At 46.1% G+C, this 23,186-nt stretch overlaps 1 protein-coding gene across 1 annotated transcript in view; it reads right to left on the bottom strand.

Moving 5' to 3' along the window:
• Window positions 1-20,742, bottom strand: part of pde9a (phosphodiesterase 9A) — a 37,914-nt gene extending 17,172 nt beyond the window's left edge. Inside the window, exons 1-7 of the mRNA XM_033032313.1 lie at window positions 20,674-20,742; window positions 14,147-14,217; window positions 11,218-11,295; window positions 11,022-11,065; window positions 6,729-6,783; window positions 6,571-6,641; window positions 3,020-3,097 (exon numbers count right to left, since the gene is read on the bottom strand). Of these exons, the coding sequence (XP_032888204.1) occupies window positions 3,020-3,097; window positions 6,571-6,641; window positions 6,729-6,783; window positions 11,022-11,065; window positions 11,218-11,295; window positions 14,147-14,217; window positions 20,674-20,742 (466 nt within the window). The remainder of the gene's footprint in view (window positions 1-3,019; window positions 3,098-6,570; window positions 6,642-6,728; window positions 6,784-11,021; window positions 11,066-11,217; window positions 11,296-14,146; window positions 14,218-20,673) is intronic.
• Window positions 20,743-23,186: the final 2,444 nt, after the last annotated feature.

Below are 23,186 nucleotides of genomic sequence, written 5' to 3'. Positions count from 1 at the left end.
CACAGCATTTATAACTGCCAGCAGCAGAATTGGGCCAATCGGCCCATCAAGGCTACTCTGCCATTCTATCCCAAACCAACTCTCAAACCTGTCACAAATTAACCCAACCTGACATGGAAACAGACCCATCCACCCATCCTGTTTATGCCAATCAAGATGCCTAATCATCTGGTCTAATTTGCCTGCATTTGGCCTAAATCACTCAACTGTAACTATATACCTGTCCCGATGTCTCTTACATGAGGCAATTATAGGCAGAATCTACTGGCAGTTCATTCCACAACCCACAACCTCCTGTGTGGAAAAAGTTGCCCATGGGTCTCAATTAAATCTTTCCCCTCCAATCTCTAGTTTTAGGCTCCTCTACCCTGGAACAATACCGTGACCATCCATATGCCCCATGATCCACACAATCCATACTGTGTATTTGCCCCTGAAGATTATATATATCTCTAAAATGTCACCTCCTTCACTCCAAGGAAAAAGCCCCAGCCTATCCAGCTTTTCCTTCTAACTCATGCTCTGTAGTCCCAGTAACATTCAGGTGAATCTTTCTGCACCATTTCCAGTTTTATGACCAGACAACACATAATATTCCAAGCATGAACTCGCCAAGATCTTGTACAACGGTGACTTGCTGTGGAGACTCAGTGCCCTGACCAATGAAGGCAAGCATGCCAACTACATCCTTCTCCACCCCTCTCTACTTTCAGGAGACTATATACATGAACCCTTCAGTCTCTCCATTCTCTGTCATTTGGCTCAGTCAATGGTTCTGTCATTTACGATGTTTACTAAATGTTCATTAAATTCCATCTGCCATTGTTGGCTCACTTCCAGTTGATCCAGATTGTGTTGTAATCTTGGATAACCTCTTGACTGTCGACTACACCGCCATCCGTACATACTAACTATGCCACTGGGATGTAAGCTGAAGCCTCCAGGTGGTGCACCCCGGGCAATGCTGACGACAGGAACTGTACCACAGTGACTGACTGAAGTAGCCAATTCTGCAACCACCGACCGTCATCTGTCACTGACCGACCGGATATAGAAGATGGCCGGACACGAGGAGGAAGAACTATGCCACTCACAGTCTCAACCAAATCATTGACATAGATGACAAACCAGAGTAGCCCCAGCACCGACCCCTGAGGCACACCACTTGTTACAGGCCTCCATTACACAAAACAACCTTCTCCCACCACCACCTGACTCCTTCAACCAAAGCAATTTAGTATCCAACTAGATTCAGCCTGAAGTGTCCCAACCCTCCACAGATGCTGCATGACCCGCTCTTGGTTCCACCAGCATTTTGCTTTGCTCAAGATTCTAGCGTCCACTCTCTCTGTTCCTGCAATCTCCCATCCAATTTAGCCGAGTCATGGAGATCTAGAGCATGGAAGCTTTGACCCACTGTCGATGTTGACCAAGGTATTAATATAGAGCATTGACCCCAGCAGCTCGCCACATGTCAGATCCTTCAATCTGAAGAACAACCTTCACTGCCATCCTCCGATTCTTTTTGTCAATTTTGTATCCAGTTGGTTAACTCTCCCAGGTCCCCATGTGATCTAACCTTTACGAATCACCTGTCATACAGAACCTTGGTAATATGCATGGCGACATCTGGCACCTTGCCCTAGTTCACCCAACAACACCTCGTCACAAAACTCTATGTCCCAAAGAGACATGTTGATGATCACATCAACCCTTGCCTTTCCAAATGCATGTAACTCCTGTCCCTCTCCACCCACATCAGGCTCAACAGCCATAGTCACACAGCCTTTGGCCCAACTCCTCCAAGCCGACCAAGTGTACATCTAAGGTGGTTATATTTTCCATGTCTCTCTACATCGATCCTATCCATGTACCGGTCCAAATATCTTTTAAATGCTGCTATAGTATCTGGCTCAACTACTTCCCCCGATAGCCTGTTCCATACACCCACCACCCTCTCCTCTTTCCTCTCTCATCTTAAATCTATGCTCTGTCCTTGATTCCTCTCTGAAAAAGACTGCGCATTTATCCTATTTCCTTCATGATTTACATCTCACCAGGTCACCTCTATAAGGTCACCCCTCAGAAGGAATAATATCCTCGATGGCCCATTCCCTTCTCTCAGGGGTTTCTGCCCTGACCAACATCCTCGCATATCTCTGCATTCTTTCTCATAAACTAGGTGAACAAACTTCAAACATTATTCCTACATGTAACAAACAACAGAAGGGCCTAGTACCTCAAATCACCAAGACAGAGAAGGCTGCAGAGCAAATGCTGGCAAACAGGATTAATGTCGATTTTTATCGATTGGGACATGTTGGTCCCAGGTGTGTCCAGAGATGTATGTCCCATGACCGATGACCCTATGACCCATGACCCTATGACAAAGTAGGTTACAACTCCAAAACCCATTTCCAATCTGAAGTCAATTGTCAATTCAGATTCCAACGCAAGACGTCAGCTTGAGAGGGGGCAGGAAAGATTGCCAAGGATGTTACTGGGTTTGGATATTTGATTTATAAAGAACTACTGGATAATTTGATCTTTGTTCCCTTGAGTGAAGGAGGTTGAGGGGTGATTATCGTGGTTTATAACATCGTGAGGGGCACAGATAAGGCGGATGGGACAGTCTTTTTCCCAGAGTAGGGGAATCTGAACCAGAGGTGGGTGGGAAAGATTTACAGCAGACATGAGCAACAACTTTTATAACATAATTTTTAGTTTTAGCGATATAGCATAGAATCAGGCCCTTCAGCCCATGGAGTCTAAATTAATCATTGACTATCCCTCCATGCAAGTCTTGGGGTAGACCTTAAGCATCAGTGTCCAGTTCCAGGCCACCACTCCCCAGACATCCATCATCATGGACTCTGTTGCTACTCCCAGCGAAGACCCATATCCCAAGCCCCAAACCTTGACCTCACTTGAGCTTCAAACCCTAGCTCCATCCAGTCAGCTCCACACCTTCCCCCAGTTACTTTCTCCAGAGGGGATGTGCCCAACACTCACCTGTTATTTCTTTTTGCAATTTCATCACGCAGTTTTCGAATGTCATTTCGACATTTCTCGATTTCAATCACCTTCAGTCCCTCCACTGTCAACAAGCAGAGATTGGAATTAAAAGCCATCCCTGCCAACTCCCCCATTATCTTGCTAGTTCACGGTTCGTTCGACCAAATTAAATCAAAGATCTGCAGATGCTGGAAATAAAGCATCATCAGTGGAAAATCAAAGGCCCTTCGTCAAAATGTCTGGGGAAGAATCTTCAACCTAAAACATTAACTGTCTAGATTGATGTCAACAGGAGAGGAACAGGCCCTTCAGCCCACTGGTTCATGCAGACCACCAACCCAGATTCTATCACTCAACAACACACTTGGAGCAGTTTACAGTGGCAACACTCCTGTCTTTGGGTTGTAGGAGGAAACCAGTTGACCTGAAGTTAACCCACAGGATTCCAGGAAGAATGTGCAAACTCCACACAGATAGCACCTGAACCTAGGTCTGTGGACTTTTCTGGCCTTTCCATTGATGCTGCCTGACCTGTGAGGTATTTCTGGGAGTTTCTGTTTAATTTCCAGTCCTATCTAATAATAATGTTTCACAGATACGTACAACACATAAAGAGGTCATTTGACCCATCATGTCCAAGCCAACCAGGGAGCACCAGTCCATACTAACCCCATCTCCATATCTGGTCAATCCAAGAGCTAGTCTAGACATTTGTTAAACGCTGCCTCCACCACTGCCGACTGTGTGTCCCAGGTAAAGGTTCAAAGGTTCAAAGGTTGTATTTATTGTCACATACACCTAGGTGTAGTGAAATTCTTTTTGCCAATGCAGCACATAAAAAAGAATACAAACATAGCAATAATAAATAGCTTCAACATAAAAACATAAAATCATCCCCCCACAATGGTTCCCATTATGGGGGAAGGCACAAAGTCCAGTCCCATCCCCAATGTCCACCCATAGTCGGGCCTATTGAGGCCTCCACAGTTGCCTTCACGGAGGCCCGATGTTCCAGGCCGTCCTCGCCGGGTGATGATGTTCCGGCGTCGGGAGAGTCCTCTCAGCGGCTTGGGAACCCTGGAACGGCCGCCTCCCTACTCGAGACCGTGGCTTCCGGAGCCGACAAGGCCGCGCCGAATGGAGCTCAACTGGCGATCTCGTTGCGAGATCCCAGGCTCCCGATGGAAAGTTTCAGCGCCGCCGCCCGCAGCTCCGCGATGTTTTTAACGCCGGTCCCAGCTCACCGGAATTCCAGCGCGGCGACCCAGTCAAGGCACCGCCCGCCCCGCAATGGCGCTCCAGCGCTGCACCGCCGTCCTCACACCCGCAGCTCCGCCGCCGCCGATGCCGATGCTGCCGCCGCCGATGCCGAGGCTCCGGGCGGTCCCCTCGCTCCTCGGACCCGCAGCTCTGCAGCCGCCGCCGATGCCGCCGATGCCCCGGGCGATCCCCTCAGGAAACGCCGCTCCAGGCCGCTGGTAGGCTGCGAGGACGGGTCGAAAGTGCAGCCCGGAGAAAAGCTGCATCTCCGACCAGGTAGGGACCCTGAAAATTAGTTTCCCCCTTCCCCACACATAAAAAAGCTAGAACTCCTCAAAAACAAAGCACTAAACTAACTAAAAATAAGAAAAAAGATGAAAAAACAGACAGCTGCAGGCTAGGCAGCCATACCCCCTACAGGTCGGCGCCAAACCTCTCTCTGGGTGAAGATGTTACCCCTCAGATACCCTCTGAATCTCTCCCCCTTCCTTTAAACCTGTCCTCTTGTTTCAGCTACCTCTGATAAGAGGAAACATTTCCGATCTAAACCGCTCATGTTTTTATTTAGTCATGTTGTGGGCAGGTTATGGCTTATTAATTTGATTGCGTTTTTGAGGAAGTGACGGAGGTGAATATTTAGGGTAGAGGGGTGAGTGCTGTCTATCGTGGCTATACGTTGTCTATGTGGACAAGGCATTTGACAAAGTCACAGACTAGGCTGATCCAGAAAATTAACAAGCCGGCACAATAAACTACAGATGCTGGGGTTTTGAGCAACACACAGAATGGTGGAGGGATTTAGCGGGCCAGGTATCATCTCTGGAGGGGATGGAGCAACTACGTGTTGGGTTGGGACCCTCTACATATCTGGTGACTCCCACAAATGCTGCCTGACTCCCAACTCCCTTCCAGCTTTCTCCTCCCTACTACACTCTGTCTGAAGAAGGGTCCTGACCTGAAACATGGCCAGTCCTTATCCTCCAGAGATGCTTCTTGACCCACTGAGTTATTCCATCATTTTGTCTTTTTTTGGACAAATGTAGATTGGTTAGTTACTAAATTAGCAAACAGCAACAAAACTGGTGTAGGTGCAGACACTGAGAAAGACTGTCAAAGGATACAGCGGGATTTGATCAGCCATTATCACATTGAATGGTGGCCAAATGGCCTACTCCTGCACCTATTGTCTATGTTTCTATATCGATCAGTTACAGATATGGGCAAAGAATTGGCAGATGCAGTTTAATCAAACAAGTGTGAGATATTGCAGTTTGGAAGGTCAAATGCCAAAGGTTATATGTAAGGGGAAAGTATATAGCTGGTGGCAAGACCCTAAACGGCATCTTGAGATCCAAGTTTAATATCTCCCTGAAAAGCACAAAGCAAGTAGATAAGAGTGGTAAAGAAGGCCTTTGGTATGTTTGTGTTGACAGGTTGGGGCGTGGAGTGTAAGAATCAGGAAGTCATGTTGCATCTTTATAAAACATAGATTAGACTCATCTGGAGTCGATATTAAGACATTGTAAATCCCCTGGTATGGTAATCTTATTAGTCTTGCAGCTGTCTGCAATCTCCCAGTATATTTGTTCCTTTAATTCCTGTTGACTATTGGGGGTCAGTAGTACATTCCCAACATTCCCAACAATCCCAACAATCCCATATGGAGGACAATCCTTCAGTAACGTCATCCAGAACCACTGCTGTAATATTCTTGCTAATCAATAAAGGAACTTCCCCCTATTTTCCCACTTTATTTTGCTTGCAGTCACCCTAAGGGCAACTAAGTGGAGCAGCTGGTAGAGTCACTGCCTCACAGCGCCAGAGAGCTGGGTTTGATCCTGACTTTGCGTACTGTCTGTGTGGAGTTTGCACGTTCTGCTGTGACCACGTGGGTTTCTTCCAGGTGCTCCAGTTTCCTCCCACATCTGGAAGACATGCAGGTTTGTTTGCCTTCTGTAAATTACACCAGTGTGTAGATGAGATAGTGGGATAATATTGAACTAGTGTGAATGGGTGATCGATGGCCGGCGTGGTCTATGGTAGTTACAGAGACCAACATTACAAACACTCAACATTCAATTAAACACCAAACAATTCTCTCATTCTTTCTCTCTCCCTCTTCCTCTCCCTTTCCCTCTCCTTCCTCTCTCTCTCTCCATCTCTGTCTCTTTATCTCTCTCTCTCTCTCACACCCTCATGTGTACAAACACACATGCACGCACACATTTCCACAGATTTTCTGTGCTTGACACTTCATGTCACAAACTTTCTTCTGTGTTCAGCTTACATACGTACGCTCCACTCTTTTTTCCAAAATGACCAATCGATTTGTAACTTCACATTTCAGTTCAGTGATCTTGAAAGCCCTGATTGAAAGAGAAACATTTAGTGTCTCAACCTCGTGCTCGAGTTAAGAAGAGTGAGATATTCACCTGTAAGAATACGGGATTTACCTGGAAAATTGCTCCGCGACTTGTGCAAGAACACTCTGGAAAACTTCATCTTTCTCTGAAATCAGATGATTGAAGGGAATTTATTCCAGGCCTGTTGCTAATGTCACCTCCCAAAAAAACTATTTCTGACCCATGAATTTGAAGTACATGGATCATGTTCTATCCCCAGTAGCATGTACATCCCCTGACTTGTCCCATCTCCTATTCTGTCCAAATCCTGATCCCTGATTTCCCTAATATTCAGGAAGGATAGACTGAAAGGAAGAGGAGGTGGGGTGGCATTGCTGGCTAAAGAGGAGATTAATGCAATGGCAAGGAGACACATTAGCTTGGATGCTGTAGAATCGATATGGGTAGATCTGCGAAATAGCCATGGGCAGAAAACACTTGTTGGAGTTTTATACAGATACCAAACAGCAGTAGGGAGGTTGGGGATAACATCAAACAGGAAATTAGGGATGTGTGTAGCAAAGGTACAGCAGTTATCTTGGGTAACTTTAATCTACATATAGATTGGGCCAACCCAATTGGTAGCAGTGCTGAGGAGAAGGATTTCCTGGAATGTATATGGGATGATTTTTTAGACCAATATGTAGAGGAACAGACTAGAGGGCAGGCCATCCTAGACTGGGTATTGTGTAATGAGGAAGGATTAGTTAGCGATCTTGTTGTGCAAGGCCCCTTGGGCAACAGTGACCATAATATGGTGGAATTCTGCATTAGGATGGAGAGTGACACGGTTAATTCAGAGACTAGGGTCCTGAACTTATAGAAAGGATCCTTTGAAAGTATGAGACGGGAATTGGCTAGGATACACTGGCAAATTATACTTAAAGGGTTGACGGTGGAGTTGCAGTGGCAAAGATTTAAAGACTGCATGGATGAACTCCAATAATTGTTCATCACTGTCCGGCGAAAAAATAAAACGGGGAAGGCGGCTCAACTGTGGCTAACGAGGGAAATCAAGGATCGTGTTAAATCCAAGGAAGAGGCATATAAATTGGCCAGAGGAAGCAGCAAACCAGAGGACTGGGAGACATTTAGAACTCAACAGAGGACAAAGGGGTTAATTAAGAGGGGGGGGGGGAAAGCACGAAAGAAAGCTTGTGGGGAATATAAAAACTAACTGTAAAAGCTTTAGATATGGAAAATGGAAATGACAAATGTAGGTCCCTCACAGTCCCTCACAGGTGAATTTATAATGGGAAACAAGGAAATGGCAGAACAGTTAAACGAATACTTTGGTTCTGTCTTCACTAAGGAAGACACAATCTCCCAGAAATACTAGAGAACCGAGGATCTAGTGGGAGGGAGGAACTGAAGGGAATCCACATTAGTCAGGAAATGGTGTTAGGTAAACTGCTGGGACTGAAGGCAGATAAATCCCCAGGGCCTGATGGTCTGCATCCCAGAGTACTCAAGGAGGTGGCCTTAGAAATCGTGGATACATTGTTGATCATTTTCCAATGTTCTCTCGACTCTGGATCAGTTCCTGTGGACTGGAGGATAGCCAATGTAGCTCCACTTTTTAAGAAAGGAGCGAGAGAGAGAAAACGGGGAATTATAGACCAGTTAGCCTTACATCGGTAATGGGGAAGATGCTTGAGTCGATTGTTAAAGATGTTATAGCAGTGCATTTGGAAAACAGTGACAGGATCGGTCAAAGTCAGCATGGATTTATGAAGGGGAAATCATGCTTGACTAATCTTCTGGAATGGAGAGAGAAAACAGGGAATTATAGACCAGTTGGCCTTACAGGTCTATTGTCTATTGATTGGACAGGCTAGATGCAGGAAAAATGTTGCCTATGATGGGAGAGTCCAGAACCAGGGGTCACAGTTTAAGAATAAGGGGTAGGCCATTTAGGATTGAGATGAGGAAACATTTTTTCACCCAGAGAGTTGTGAATCTGTGGAATTCTCTGCCACAGAGGGCAGTGGAGGCCAATTCACTGGATGTTTTCAAGAGAGATTTAGGGCTAAAGGAATAAAGGGATATGGGGGAAAAAGCAGGTATGGTGTACTGATTGTGGATGATCAGCCATGATCATATTGAATGGCAGTGCTGGCTCATAGGGCCGAATGGCCTCCTGCACCTATTTTTATGACCAATTTCCCTGACCCATTTTACCCAATGTTTTACAAATCACCCCTGAGTCCCCTGTCCGTGATCATAGAAACATAGAAACATAGAAATTAGGTGCAGGAGTAGGCCATTCGGCCCTTCGAGCCTGCACCGCCATTCAATATGATCATGGCTGATCATCCAACTCAGTATCCCGTACCTGCCTTCTCTCCATACCCTCTGATCCCCTTAGCCACAAGGGCCACATCTAACTCCCTCTTAAATATAGCCAATGAACTGGCCTCGACTACCCTCTGTGGCAGGGAGTTCCAGAGATTCACCACTCTCTGTGTGAAAAAAGTTCTTCTCATCTCGGTTTTAAAGGATTTCCCCCTTATCCTTAAGCTGTGACCCCTTGTCCTGGACTTCCCCAACATCGGGAGCAATCTTCCTGCATCTAGCCTGTCCAACCCCTTAAGAATTTTGATCTCCACAGTTTACCTTCCCTGATTACACCGTATCTCCACCCTTCACATTCGCAATCACTTTCTTCAATCCACTGCCCAATCAGCCACCAAGATGGAGCCCTCTCTCTACTTTCCTGAATCAATAAAGTCCCAATAACTCTTCAGAATGGACCATTGTGGACATCATAGCGCCACAGATGGTATAGCACAGAATTAGGCCCTCAGCCCACAGTGTCCACCACACAGGCCCGCCCTCAGCCCACAGTGTCCACCGCACAGGCCCTTACTCAGCCCACAATGTCCACCACACAGGCCCTCAGCCCACAATGTCCACCACACAGGCCCTTACTCAGCTCACAACGTCCACCACACAGGCCCTCCCTCAGCCCACAGTGTTCACCACACAGGCCCTTACTCAGCCCACAATGTCCACCACACAGGCCCTTACTCAGCCCACAATGTCCACCACACAGACCCTCCCTCAGCCCACAGTGTTCACCGCACAGGCCCTTACTCAGCCCACAATGTCCACCACACAGGCCCTTACTCAGCCCACAATGTCCACCACACAGACCCTCCCTCAGCCCACAGTGTTCACCACACAGGCCCTTACTCAGCCCACAATGTTCACCACACAGGCCCTTACTCAGCCCACAATGTCCACCACACAGGCCCTTACTCAGCTCACAACGTCCACCACACAGGCCCTCCCTCAGCCCACAATGTCCACCACACAGGCCCTTACTCAGCCCACAATGTCCACCACACAGGCCCTCCCTCAGCCCACAGTGTCCAGCACACAGGCCCTCCCTCAGCCCACAGTGTCCAGCACACAGGCCTTCCCTCAGCCCACAATGTCCACCACACAGGCCCTTACTCAGCCCACAATGTCCACCACACAGGCCCTTACTCAGCCCACAATGTCCACCACAAAGGCCCTTACTCAGCCCACAATGTCCACCACACAGGCCCTCCCTCAGCCCACAGTGTCCACCACACAGGCCCTTACTCAGCCCACAGTGTTCACCACACAGGCCCTTACTCAGCCCACAATGTCCACCACACAGGCCCTTACTCAGCCCACAGTGTCCACCACACAGGCCCTTACTCAGCCCACAATGTCCACCACACAGGCCCTTACTCAGCCCACAATGTCCACCACACAGGCCCTCAGCTCACAATGTCCACCACACAGGCCCTTACTCAGCCCACAGTGTCCACCACACAGGCCCTTACTCAGCCCACAGTGTCCATCTACACAGGCCCTCCCTCAGCTCACAATGTCCATCTACACTAATCCCACTTATCTGTATTAGGACCATCTCGTATTCCTTGACTATTTAAATGCCTCTTAATCATAGTAATTGTATCTAATTGCACCATCTCCTCTAGCAGTGTAATCCAGATATCAACCACTCTGTGTGTAACATCAAACACTTTTAGAATTACTTCCTCTCACCTTCGACCTGCGTTTTCTTGCTTTTGTGAAATGTCTTCCATGGGAACAGGATTCTGCCTATCTACGCTATCTACGCCTCTCATAATCTTATATACATCTATCAGGAACTGTTCAGCCACCTTTGCTTCAGGGTAAACTAGAACAACCTATCTAATTTCTTCCCAACATTAAAGTCCTCCAATCCTGGATCAGGTAGAAGTAGCATTGTGAGCAACCCACTGACAGGTAACATATACACTGAATAACACTCACAGCCAACAATCAGTAAACGAGTGTAGTTATAACTTGTAAAGAAGATCTTACCTGATAACTGTGCACCTGGCAGAGTAATGACTCTATATGGAGTACTGGAATGAAGAGATAAAAGTGATCTCAGAATGGTGAGAACATGGAGACATACTGACTGGAAACTCTGAATATTCTCTTCTCACTACTATACTGTTTACAGGTATAATTAATCGACTAGTGACTGATGAAGGTGCAGTCAGAATGCGAGTACCTTTCTGTATTTGAAGGCATGGTGGGGTCGATGGATATTATCGCGTTGTCTGCATCCAGCAGAGAAATAGCCGCACTCCTGCAACACACCTAGAACAGTTAGACATTCGCACACACCTACAACAGGTAGACTCAGACATTCGCACACACCTACAACAGGTAGACTCAGACATTCGCACACACCTAGAACAAGTAGAATCAATCATTTGATAAACGGTGGCGATTTCATCAGTCAATCATTGGGAACATGATAAACCCGAGGAAAGGCATGATTATTTGTGTAGAAACAAGGAACTGCAGATGCTGGTTGACCAACGGAAGACAGAAATAGCTGGAGTAACTGAGCGGGTCAGGCAGCATCTGTGGAGAACATGGATAGGTGACGTTTCACAGCGTGCTGGAGTAACTCAGTGGGTCAGGCAGCATCTGTGGAGAACATGGATAGGTGACCCTTCCTCAGAATCAGTCTGAAGAAGGGTCTCGACCTGAAACGTCACCTATCCGTGCTCCTCGCCACAGGAAACAGGCAGAAACTCAATTTCCTGGCCAGCTTTATACAATCCTTGACTCTTTTATTGACCAATGTCCCTCTCAGTTGGAATATATGCAGCGATCACAGCTCAATAGGACAGAAAGGTCTAACACTCTCAACTTTCTGAGTAAAGATATTGCTGCTCACTCCCAAAGTTTTATACACTGGCACCTTTACAATAAAGGATAACGTTCTTATTTGCTGCAGCTGCATTGGGATTGTTTCATGTATTTGTCTACATGATATTGTCTATGTACAAGAAGACATACTTCTGTATCCTGTCTCTAAAACATCCGCAATATTTTACTTCTACTATACTTCCTACCAAAGTGGATAACTCTGGAGTCACTGACAATACTGGTCTAATGATGCATCACATCGGATGCCCGGGAATTGTGTAAAATGACTGTGGAGGTTCCCAAATGGAAGCTGAGGACAATCTGTGCTCTGGGAGGGGGAGAAAGAGAGAGAGCTACCACTTGCATTACTTTATCTTCCCTGGTTCTCCCTGTGCAGGTTATGTCGCACCAATGATTGAAGTATTTGGTGGAGGTGAGATAGATGAAGGTAGGGCGCTGGATGTTGCCTACATGGATTTTAGTAAAGCTTCTGATAAGATCCCTCATGGCAGGCTAATCCAGAAGATTAAGATGTGGTCGTATGGATTCAGATCTGGCTTATTCGTAGTAAACAGACTGTTGTTGTGGAAGGTAGTTAGTTATTCTGTCTGACCAGTGGAGTTCCGCAGGGATCTGTGCTGGGACCTCTGCTATTTGTGATCTACATAAATGACCTAGACGTAATTGTAGATGGGTTGGTGAGTAAGTTCGCTGACGGCAATAGTTGTCAAACTCAATGTTTCTGCAACCATTTACCTTTTCACAGATGTTTCATGAATTCTGTTAATACAGTGGGAAAGTTTTCCCTGATCTGATACTTTTATTTACAGTCATAAAGCAGGTAAACAGGCCCTCCACCCCGACCCGTCCATGCCAATCAAGATACCTCATCTAATCTAGTCCCATTTACTCATGTTTAGCCCTTATTCCTTAACATTTTTCCAATCTGTGTACCTGCCAAGTGCCTTTTAAATATTGTTATGGTAACTGCCTTAACTACTTCCTATGGCAGCTTCTTCCACATATCCGTTAAACACCATTGGCCAATTCCTTAACCCTTTTCCCAGTTGATCAAGATCCTGCTGCAATTTTTGAAAATCATCTTCACGGCCTAGATTACCACGTATTTTGTGCCGTCTTCAAACCTACTAATTATGCCTTGTGTCTTCTCATCCAAATTGTTGATATCAAACCCAAAACAGCTATGTGCCCACCACTGATCTCTGAGTCACAGGGGGAACCTTATAATGGTGGATAGAATCATGAGAGGCGCAGATAAGGTGAATGCGCACTGCCTTTTCTCTCTGTGGAATGGGAATCAAAAAGTGGAGGACATAAGTTTAAGTGAAGAGGTGATTTGAGTGTTGGATGTGGAGAGGATGTTTCGTCTGGAGGGAGAAATAGAATTAACGTCACAGCATCAGAGTCATACAACACAGAAACCAACCTGTCCATCTAAGCTGACAGTATTTGACCCAAATCCCTCTAAACATTTTCATTGACTACAAGGCATGGTTTGATAGATCTTTGTTCAGTCAGGGAGTGAATGCCTGTCCCGCTGAGTTACTCCAGCATTTTGTGTCTTCCTCTGAATGGTTACTTGGTGTGCAAGGAAATAGAATTGGCTGAACAGTATAGTGGGTGTGAAGAATACCATCTTCTCCTCCCAATTCATCTTGACATGGTCCAGAGTGAAGATGAAAAACATATTTTTTCTTAGAAGGTTTAAGGTCACTGCCTGATGTGTGGTGCTGTTAGAAACTGAGCCCAAGAGCCACCCCAGCCCTAGAGCCATCTCAACCATAGACCCATCCAAGCCCTAGAGCTATCTTGTCCATGGAGCCATCTAGTCCATGGAGCCATCTCAACCTTAGACCTATCCAGGCCCTAGAGCCATCTAGCCCAGTGAGCAGTCTCACTACATTTCAGTACTATTCAAAAGTGTTGTCGAACAGAATGGAAATAGATCCCGTGCTGAAAAGTGGGATTCGGGGCTAAGTAATTTATACTTGACTAATATAGACACAATGCTCTGAATGGCCTCTTTCATTGCTGTAATTTTTCTCTGATTCAGTATCTAATCCATTCTGCCATGGGCTGAGGATGTTGGATGGGTCTGTGTGGAGTGGATATATGCAGAATCTAATCCCTACTGCCCTGATCCAGGAGTGTTCTGGCCCTTGAAAGGGATGGATCATTTGTGACACTTGTTGTGGCCCAGGTGGGTAAGGCCTATAAGCCTGCTGTTTCCATGGGAACGAGGATGTGATCAGCCTCACCGAGCTAGTCGTGCCGTGTTGCACAACAGCTCCCTGATGTCACTGGGGCTGCAGTAACGGCTGAAAAGCACCTGGTGAAACAGAAGGGAAATGTTAATGACAGGCTGTACCATAAATACGAGGACAAATCAGAGAACCATAGATGGTCATTCGGCCCATCACAGCTCAGCCAGACAAAATAACTCTCAAGCTAATTCATGGCTCTTCAAGTACGCACTCACTCACTCACTCACTAAGTGTGTTCTGGTGAGGAGTAGGTTGAAGGAGACCTGAATGAGGTGTGCAAACATAGTTAGAGACCTTTGATATAAAACAGAATATAGAAGAGTACTGTACAGGAACAGGCCTTTTACCCACAATATTTCTGCCTCACCTGATGCTCTATCCAAGACCACAAGAAATTGCAGAAACTTGTGAACGCAGCCCAGACCATCACACAAACCAACCTCACTTCCATTGACACCATTTAGAAACATAGAAAATAGGTGCAGGAGAAGGCCATTTGGCCCATCGAGTCAGTACTGTCATTCAGTATGATCATGGCTGATCATCCAAATTTATCCCCTGCTTCTGTGAGCCCAAAGAACTGAATCTAACTCTCTCTTGAAAACATCCAGTGAATTTACATCTGAAGCTACCTCAGCAAACCCACCAGTATAATCAAGGATGTGGCACCCTGGCCACTCCTTCTCCCCCCCCCCCCCCCCCCCCCCCCCCCCCCTATCCTATCGAGCAAAAGGTACAGAAGTGTGAAAATGCACACCTCCAGATTCAGGGACAGTTTCTTCAGAGCTGTTATCAGGAAACTGAACCATCCTACCACAACTAGAGAGCGGTGCTGAACTACTCTCTACCTCATTGGAGACCCTTGGACTATCTTTGATTGGACATTCCTGGCTTTATCTTGCACTAAATATTATTCACGTTATTCCCTTTGTCATATATCTGTACACTTTGGACAACTGGATTGTAATCACGTATTGTCTTTCACGCAATCAAAGTGTAATGAGGTACAGTGGAACGCTTTTGTTTACGTGCTATCGGCAGCGTCTCGACTACAGTCGTCTGTCTTTTTTTTATTTTTTGTCTTGTTAAATGTATGTCTTGAGTCTTATTTGTATTATATTTTAGCTGTGTATATGTGGGTGGTGGGGGGGGGAAGAAACCGTTTTAAATCTATTCCCTGTTCAGGGATGCGACTTTTTCCCTGTCGGGTCCCAGATGTCATTGGGCCAAACATCGTGGAGCCGGGTGGGCTCCAGTCGTGGAGCCTGCGGATCTGCCATCTCGGAGCTGGTCGTCTTCAGAGCGGGAGGAGCTGTGGTGGCGCGCGGCTGCGACCCGACTTCGGAGCTTCGGAGGCTCCGGCTGCAGGCCCGGTGGACGGTAACAGCGGGAGCTCACAGGTCCCTGGTGGGAGACCGCTTTTCGGAGCTCCCGCAACGGCAACTTCCCCTGCTGGAATCGTAGTACGATAAAAGGACTCGGAACGGGGCCTAACATCGCCCGGCGCGGCCTAGTGCCCGCGGGAGTTACCATCGCCCACCGGGGGCATTAACATCGGGAGCCCCAGTCGCCTCGACGTTGGACTGCTGGACCGCGGGAGAAGAAAACAGGGACGAGATAAGACTTTTGCCTTCCATCACAGTGAGGAGGTATTGGAGATTCACTGTGATGGATGTTTGTGTAAACTGTGTTAAGTGTGGGTCTTGGGTTTGTTTATAATGTAAAATTGTAGAAAATGCAATTTCGTTCAAACCAAGTTGTTTAAATGACAATAAAAGGCATTCTATTCTATTCTATTCTATTCTATTCTATTCTATTCTATTCTATTCTAGCCAATGAAAAAGACTATACAGGATTACAATCTATGCTGGAGTAACTCAGTGGGAGAGGCAGCACCTCTGGAGAGAAGAAATGGGTGACACAGACTGAAGAAGGGTCTTGACCCGAAACACCACCCATTCCTTCTCTCCAGGGATGATGCCTGTCCCGCTGAGTTACTCCAGCATTTTGTGTCTATCTTAGGTTTAAACCAGTATCTGCAGTTCCTTCTTACACACCAGTGCACAATATCCGTGTCAAAGATGATGCCAAGAACATCTCATCTGTCTGTACATAATCCATACACCTTTGTTCCCTGTGTATCCATATACCTATCCAAAAGCCTCTTAATTGCTACTTACATATCTGTCTCACCCACCATCATGGGCAGAACATTCCAGGCACTCACCACCTTCTGCAAAAACACTTCCCTCACACATTTCTGTTACAATTTGCCCCTGTTACTTAAAGCTATGCCCTTTAGTATTTTATCGATATTTCTATCCTGGGAAAAAGGTTGTGGCTGTCGACTCTATCTAAACCACTCCCATCATAATTGTATATCATTCTCCCAGGTCTCCCCTCAACCTCGGCCCTTCCAGAGAAAACAATCCTAGTTTGCCCAACCTCTCCCTGTAGCCACCACCCTGTAATCCAGTCATCATTCTGGTAAACCTCCTCTGCTTCCTTTCCAAAGCTTCACATCCTTCCTGTAATTGGGCGACCAGAACTGCACACAAAAGCAGCCCAGCCAACATCCTATAAAACTGTGTCATGACTTCTCACCTTATACTCAATGCCCCAACCTATGAAAGCAAGCCTTCTTTACAACACTATCTCCTTTTGTTGCCATTTTCAGGGAAATATGGATTTGGATCCCAAGATCCCGTTGTACATCAATGCTGTTGAGGTCTTGCCATAATTGTATATTTTCCCCATACATTTGACCTGCTAAAGTGCAACACCGCACATTTGCTCGAATTGAACACTATCGGCCATTTCTCCGCCCATTTCTGTCGCTGATCGACATCCGGCTGCATATCCTGACAGCCTTGCTCACAATCTTGGACCCCAGCAATCTTGGTGTCATCTGCATATTTACTAACCAACCCGTCATTCAGCTGAACGTTCACTGTGCATCTGTCTTTCATTCGGGGACCGGTGAACATGGATTAGAAGTGGCTACAGGCAGCTCTGCCGTCATGTGTAGTTCCATAAATAATACAAATTAGATAAATGAGTGATGAATTAGGGAACATTATTTGTATTACGGGGGTTGAATTGGTTATAATACAATTTCAATTGGGAAATAGCAAACCATTTAAAAGTTATTTTGGAAATTGGTAAGTAGGTACAGGGGAGAGATGTAATAGATAATAGACAATAGGTGCAGGAGTAGGAACATTCGGGAACATGTTTCCTGCCTCTAGCGTGTCCAAACCCTTAATAATCTTGCATGTTTCAATAAGATCCCCTCTCATTCTTCTAAATTCCAGATTATACAAGACCAGCCGCTCCAATCTATCAACATATGACAGTCCCGCCATCCCGGGAATTAACCTGGTGAACCTACGCTGCACTCCCTCAATAGAATGTCCTTCCTCAAATTAGGGGACCAAAACTGCATACAATACTCCAGGTGTGGTCTCACTAGGGCCCTATGTAACTGCCGAAGGACCTCTTTGCTCCCATACTGAACTCCTCTTGTTATGAAGACCAACATGCCATTCGTTTTCTTCACTGCCTGCTGTACCTGCATGTTTACTTTCAATGACTGAATGACAAGGACCCCCAGATCCTGTTGTACTTTCCCTTTTCCCAACTTGACACCGTTTAGATAATAATCTGCCTTCCTGTTTTTGCACACCAATATATTTGTCACATATATCACATTTAATATGTAAAAAGGAACTGCAGATGCTGGTTTAACCGAAGACAGACACAAAAAGCTGGAGTAACTCAGCGGGACAGACAGCATCTCTGGAGAGAAGGAATGGGTGACGTTTCAGGAAAAGGGGAGATGCAACGAGACCTGGGTGTCATGGTATACCAGTCATTAAAAGTAGGCATGCAGGTGCAGCAAGCAGTGAAGAAAGCGAATGGTATGTTAGCATTCATAACAAAAGGATTTGAGTATAAGAGCAGGGAGGTTCTACTGCAGTTGTACAGGGTCTTGGTGAGACCAGACCTGGAGTATTGCGTACAGTTTTGGTCTCCTAATCTGAGGAAGGACATTCTTGCCATAGAGAGAGTACAGGGAAGGTTCACCAGACTGATTCCTGGGATGGCAGGACTTTCATATGAAGAAAGACTGGATAGACTCGGCGTGTACTCGCTAGAATTTAGAAGATTGAGGGGGGATCTTATAGCAACTTACAAAATTCTTAAGGGGTTGGACAGGCTAGATGCAGGAAGATTGTTCCCGATGTTGGGGAAGTCCAGAACAAGGGGTCACAGTTTAAGGATAAGGGGGAAGTCTTTTAGGACCGAGATGAGAAAATCATTTTTCACACAGAGAGTGGTGAATCTCTGGAATTCTCTGCCACAGAAGGTAGTTGAGGCCAGTTTATTGGCTATATTTAAGAGGGAGTTAGATGTGGCCCTTGTGGCTAAAGGGATCAGGGGGTATGGAGAGAAGGCAGGTACAGGATACTGAGTTGGATGATCAGCCATGATCATATTGAATGGCGGTGCAGGCTCGAAGGGCCGAATGGCCTCTACTCCTGCACCTATTTTCTATGTTTCTATATTTCTGGTCGAGACCCTTCCTGCTGAGTGTTTGGATGTTTGTGTAGATGTAACCTCCCTGCAGTAATCAGACATTATCCCTGAAGGCAGGGCACAGCTTGCTGGTTTCATTGTGAGTGGCCTTAAAACTGATGAGCAATCACTTTGACAGACACTTGTGCAGTTAATCAATGTAACACACAGCTTTCAGTATTTTTAGTTTTCAGGAATGAAATCATTGCAATTGAAAAGACCTTTAGTTTTGAAAATCTGTCAAGAAAAATATTTTTGTTATTTTGTTATTGTGAGTCTGAAACCCTCTAACTCCTAAATGTTGGAAAGAACGCTGGAGGTTTACTCTGATACTACCTGAATGATAGGGGATTCACTTTACTGAAGGATTGTGCAAACTGGGATCGTTTTCTCTTGCGGAGAAAACTTAAAGGTTGAGGGAACATTTGATAGAAGATTGTGGATGGTCAGCCTTGATCACAATGAATGGCGGTGCAGGCTCGAAGGGCCAAATGGCCTACTCCTGCACCTATTTTCTATGTTTCTATGTTAAGTACATATAATTATGAGAGGTATAGACAGGATAGACAGTCAGAAACTGGTTTCCATTCACAGGGTGAAAGTGTCAAATACTAGAGGTCAATAAACAATAGACAATAGGCGCAGGAGTAGGCCATTTGGCCCATCGACCCAGCACTGGCATTCAATGTGATCATGGCTGATCATCCCCAATCAGTACCCCGTTCCTGCCTTCTCCCCATATCCCTCGACTCCGCTATCTTTAAGAGCCCTATCTAGCTCTCTCTTGAAAGTATCCAGTGAACCAGCCTCCACCGCCCTCTGAAGCAGAGAATTCCACAGACTCACAACTCGCTTAAAGGCGAGAGGGGCAAATATTAAAGGAGATGTACAGGATAAGTTTTTTACACAGTGGCAGCGAGTGGCGGGAACGTGCGGCCATGACGCTGGCGGACGCAGATGCGACATTGGTGTTTAAGAGGCTTTTAGATAGGTACATGAATATGCAGGGAAAGGAGGGATATGGATCACGTGCAGACAGAGGAGATTAATTTAACTTGGCATCGTGTACAGCACAGACATTGTGGGCCGAAGGGCCTGTTCCTGTTCCGAACGCTCTAACCTCCTCTGTCCTGTTGACACAAGTGCTTTCATGATGCAATTTTGGATAACACGAGGTTCCTAAAGTTTAAAGTTCAAATTTATTCGTCACATTCACCAACTAAGGTGCAGTGAAATGAATTTGCCAGCAGCGATACAATTGAAAAATGATACACAATAGAATTCAACATAAACATCCACCACAGCATTCTTCACTAAAGTTCAGTCAGTCCTCCTCCTTGTTCACCACGTGGTCCTGTACCTAGAAGGCACCTTATGTACTAAACAGGAGGATTAAGAATACGAAGAGGCTATTTTCTCATTTATCCTTTCCAAAAGGTACAGAATAGGCAGCAGTAATGGCTGCTCCCTCTTCCCTCTAATACAGGAACGCTGGGATATCCCTGCTCGCTGCTGCCACCTGCTGGACTGACTTTATGAGCCTGTCCCACTTGCCGATTTTTTTAGGCAACTGCCGGCGACTGTCATAGTCCTAGCAGGTCGCTGAAAAACGGGCGACTACCTACGTCATCCTGGCGATAACCTGCGTCATCACCTACGTCAGGAGAAGTCAAGCTACGCTCATTGGCGTCAAACCCACTGCCCCCGAAAATGTTTCAACGTTGAAAATTTAGCGGCGGCTTTTTGCTCGACTGAGGAGACGACTCCCGGCAAACACCGAAGTGGGACAGGCCCGTTGATATTTCTAGTCACTGTGAGCCAATGGCACATAGATCCCTTAAAGGCTGGTTTACAGAACAAATGCTCCTTGACTCATCCACACTCTTCCAATAACCTGACCAAGTTTGTACTTCTGATGATAGGGTTAGGGTTAGGCCCAGTACCTTTTGTGCACGTCCTTCAATGTCCAGGAAGATGGCTCTCGGCTGATAGGCGGAAGATGCAGATCCCATTGCAACAGAAGCGGGGAGAGAAAGTCCAAGTCAGGGCTGCCGGCAGAGAGCTGGGTTGTGAGACTCTGTTGTAGGTGAGTGGTTAATCTCAGCCTCACTCACTGCCACTCACTGTCTGCTCCTTCCCTCCTCACTCGCAACTGTCCACACGTGTTCAGCGTGTCCCTAGCCACTCAGGATTTCTATAGCAACACACAGAAGAGACAGAAGCATCTGGTCTTAATGTCTATAATTACCACCAATTGAGAGCCATTTTGAAAGTAATGTATTGGAAGTTAAAGACAATCAGTGAGATTAAACGGACACAGTCCCTGAACTAAATACCAGGCTATTCTGAGGATGGTCATGGTATTACACAAATTCCAGAAAGCCATTAAACAAGGAACTGTAAACACATCAGAGTCTCCCAGGATAGATGGAGCATGGATTAGGTGGAGGAAAATTCTTTCTGTACTGTCACATCTAAAGATCCCAGAGCAGGGAGAGTTCCAATGAGATAGAGCTTCCTGCTCCCTGTCAATTGAACATTCATAAGATATCTCCGTACAAAATATGAGTGTGAACTTTTCTCTCATATGTCTGTACTGCTTGAGGCATTCCCTTGATCCTTGAGGAGTGACTCTGCCCTTCACAGTTGGCATGGTCAACATTTACTGCCCATCCACATATACTCTATTTATCTGACTAGTTGAGATTAATGTTTGGTCAAAGATGCTGGTGGTGACACACTTGTTGATAATCATGCCATCTTCTTGATGACTATTGCTTTCTTGATGTCACACTTTGTCAAATGCTTTCCTGATGTCGGTGTCAAGGCCAGTCTCACCTCTCTTCTGGAAGTCAGCTATTGGTCTATGTTTAGATCAAGGCTGTGATAAGATCTGAGGCCGTGGTCTTGGCAAAACACAGCAGGTTAATGATGGATTAATGAATGTTGCTTGCTCCCTTCACAATAATATGTCAAACATCAGGCCAGGAGGTTTGTAAATCCTTTCTCTGCATTTACTTGAATGCCTGATTATTGCTCAAAAAGAATATTGGAACGATATAGAAGAGAACACACAGAATAATTAAGTGACTCAGCCAGAGCTGAACACACTTCTTGGTATCTGCATACACTGGTGTCTTGCGATTCTTGTACTTCTTGTGCGTGGTGGTGGAAAGATTGGTGGAAACACGGCCGCGACCAACGTGAACGCTCTTTCCTTGGCCCCAACTGATGGAACTGATTGTCCACGGATCAGCAGAAATAGTGCATGTTTATTTAGCCAAAAATAAATTAGGTGAATATTAAAAAAAAGCACTTTGAGATGCTATTGAGATGAGTCATATGGCATTGAAACTGGCCCTTCAGCCCAACTCATTCTAGCCATGATCACATTGAATGGCGGTGCTGGCTCAAAGGGCCAAATGGCCTCCTCCTGCACCTATCTATCTCTATTATATAAAAGTCTGTGGCTGCCGCCGTCCGTCCGTCCGGCTGCCTTTCTTCCTTTTGATTCGTTCCATCGTGTGATGTCACAATGCCCAACACTCGCAGATGTCCAATCGGAATGGATCCATTTACATGGACGGCTGCCGGCCGCCTTTCTTCCATTGATTCCCTGCAACTCCGAAACCAGACGCAGAATCGCCGACATCTTTTCCATTTCGGTAGAGATTTCATTTTTCTTTCTAAGTATCCGCTCCTCATTACATTTTGTCGTGTTTAAGTACACGTTTTTAATCAAATCCTTCTCCCCCCCCCCTCCCCTCCCTCCCCATCTCCCCCCTCCCCCACATCTCTCTCCCCATCCCCCTCTCTCACCCCCTACCCCGCTCTGCTCTCCCTCCCAAATCTGTCCCGTTTCCTCCTCATCCTCTCCCCTCCCTCCCCTCTTCTCACCCCCCCTACCTCCACCTGTGTGTTTGGGGGATGGTTAATGTGAGTGTGATGCCGCAGAACCCCCCCCCCCCCCCACCCCCCCCCCCCGCAAACGCCGTTGGGGAAACAGACCCAACGGGTCTGCACTTGGTCTAGTTGTCTATATATCTATGTAACTCCATTTGGCACATATCCCTCCAAACATTTCTTATCCATGTACCTGGTCTAAACATATTTTAAATATTGCCATTGTGTTGCCTCTACAACTTTTTTTGGAAGCTTATTCTGTATTTTCACTAATTTTTAGGTGAAGAAATTGCCCCGTGTCTCTTAAATCTGTCCCCTCTTGTCATCAACTTGTGCCAACTAGTTCTGGACTCCCCCACCCTGGGGAAAAATGTGTCACCATTCACTTTATCTATCTACATATAGATTGGGTGAATCAAATTGGTAGGGGTGCTGAGGAAGAGGATTTCTTGGAATGTATGCGGGATAGTTTTCTAAACCAACATGTAGGGGAACCAAAGAGAGAGCAGGCTATTCTAGACTGGGTATTGAGTAATAAGGAAGGGTTAGTTAG

Source organism: Amblyraja radiata, chromosome 14 (assembly GCF_010909765.2).
Source record: "Amblyraja radiata isolate CabotCenter1 chromosome 14, sAmbRad1.1.pri, whole genome shotgun sequence".
NCBI classification, from domain to species: domain Eukaryota; kingdom Metazoa; phylum Chordata; class Chondrichthyes; order Rajiformes; family Rajidae; genus Amblyraja; species Amblyraja radiata.
Note: the sequence above shows the minus strand (reverse complement) of the source record. Positions and strands in the feature narration are given on the sequence as shown.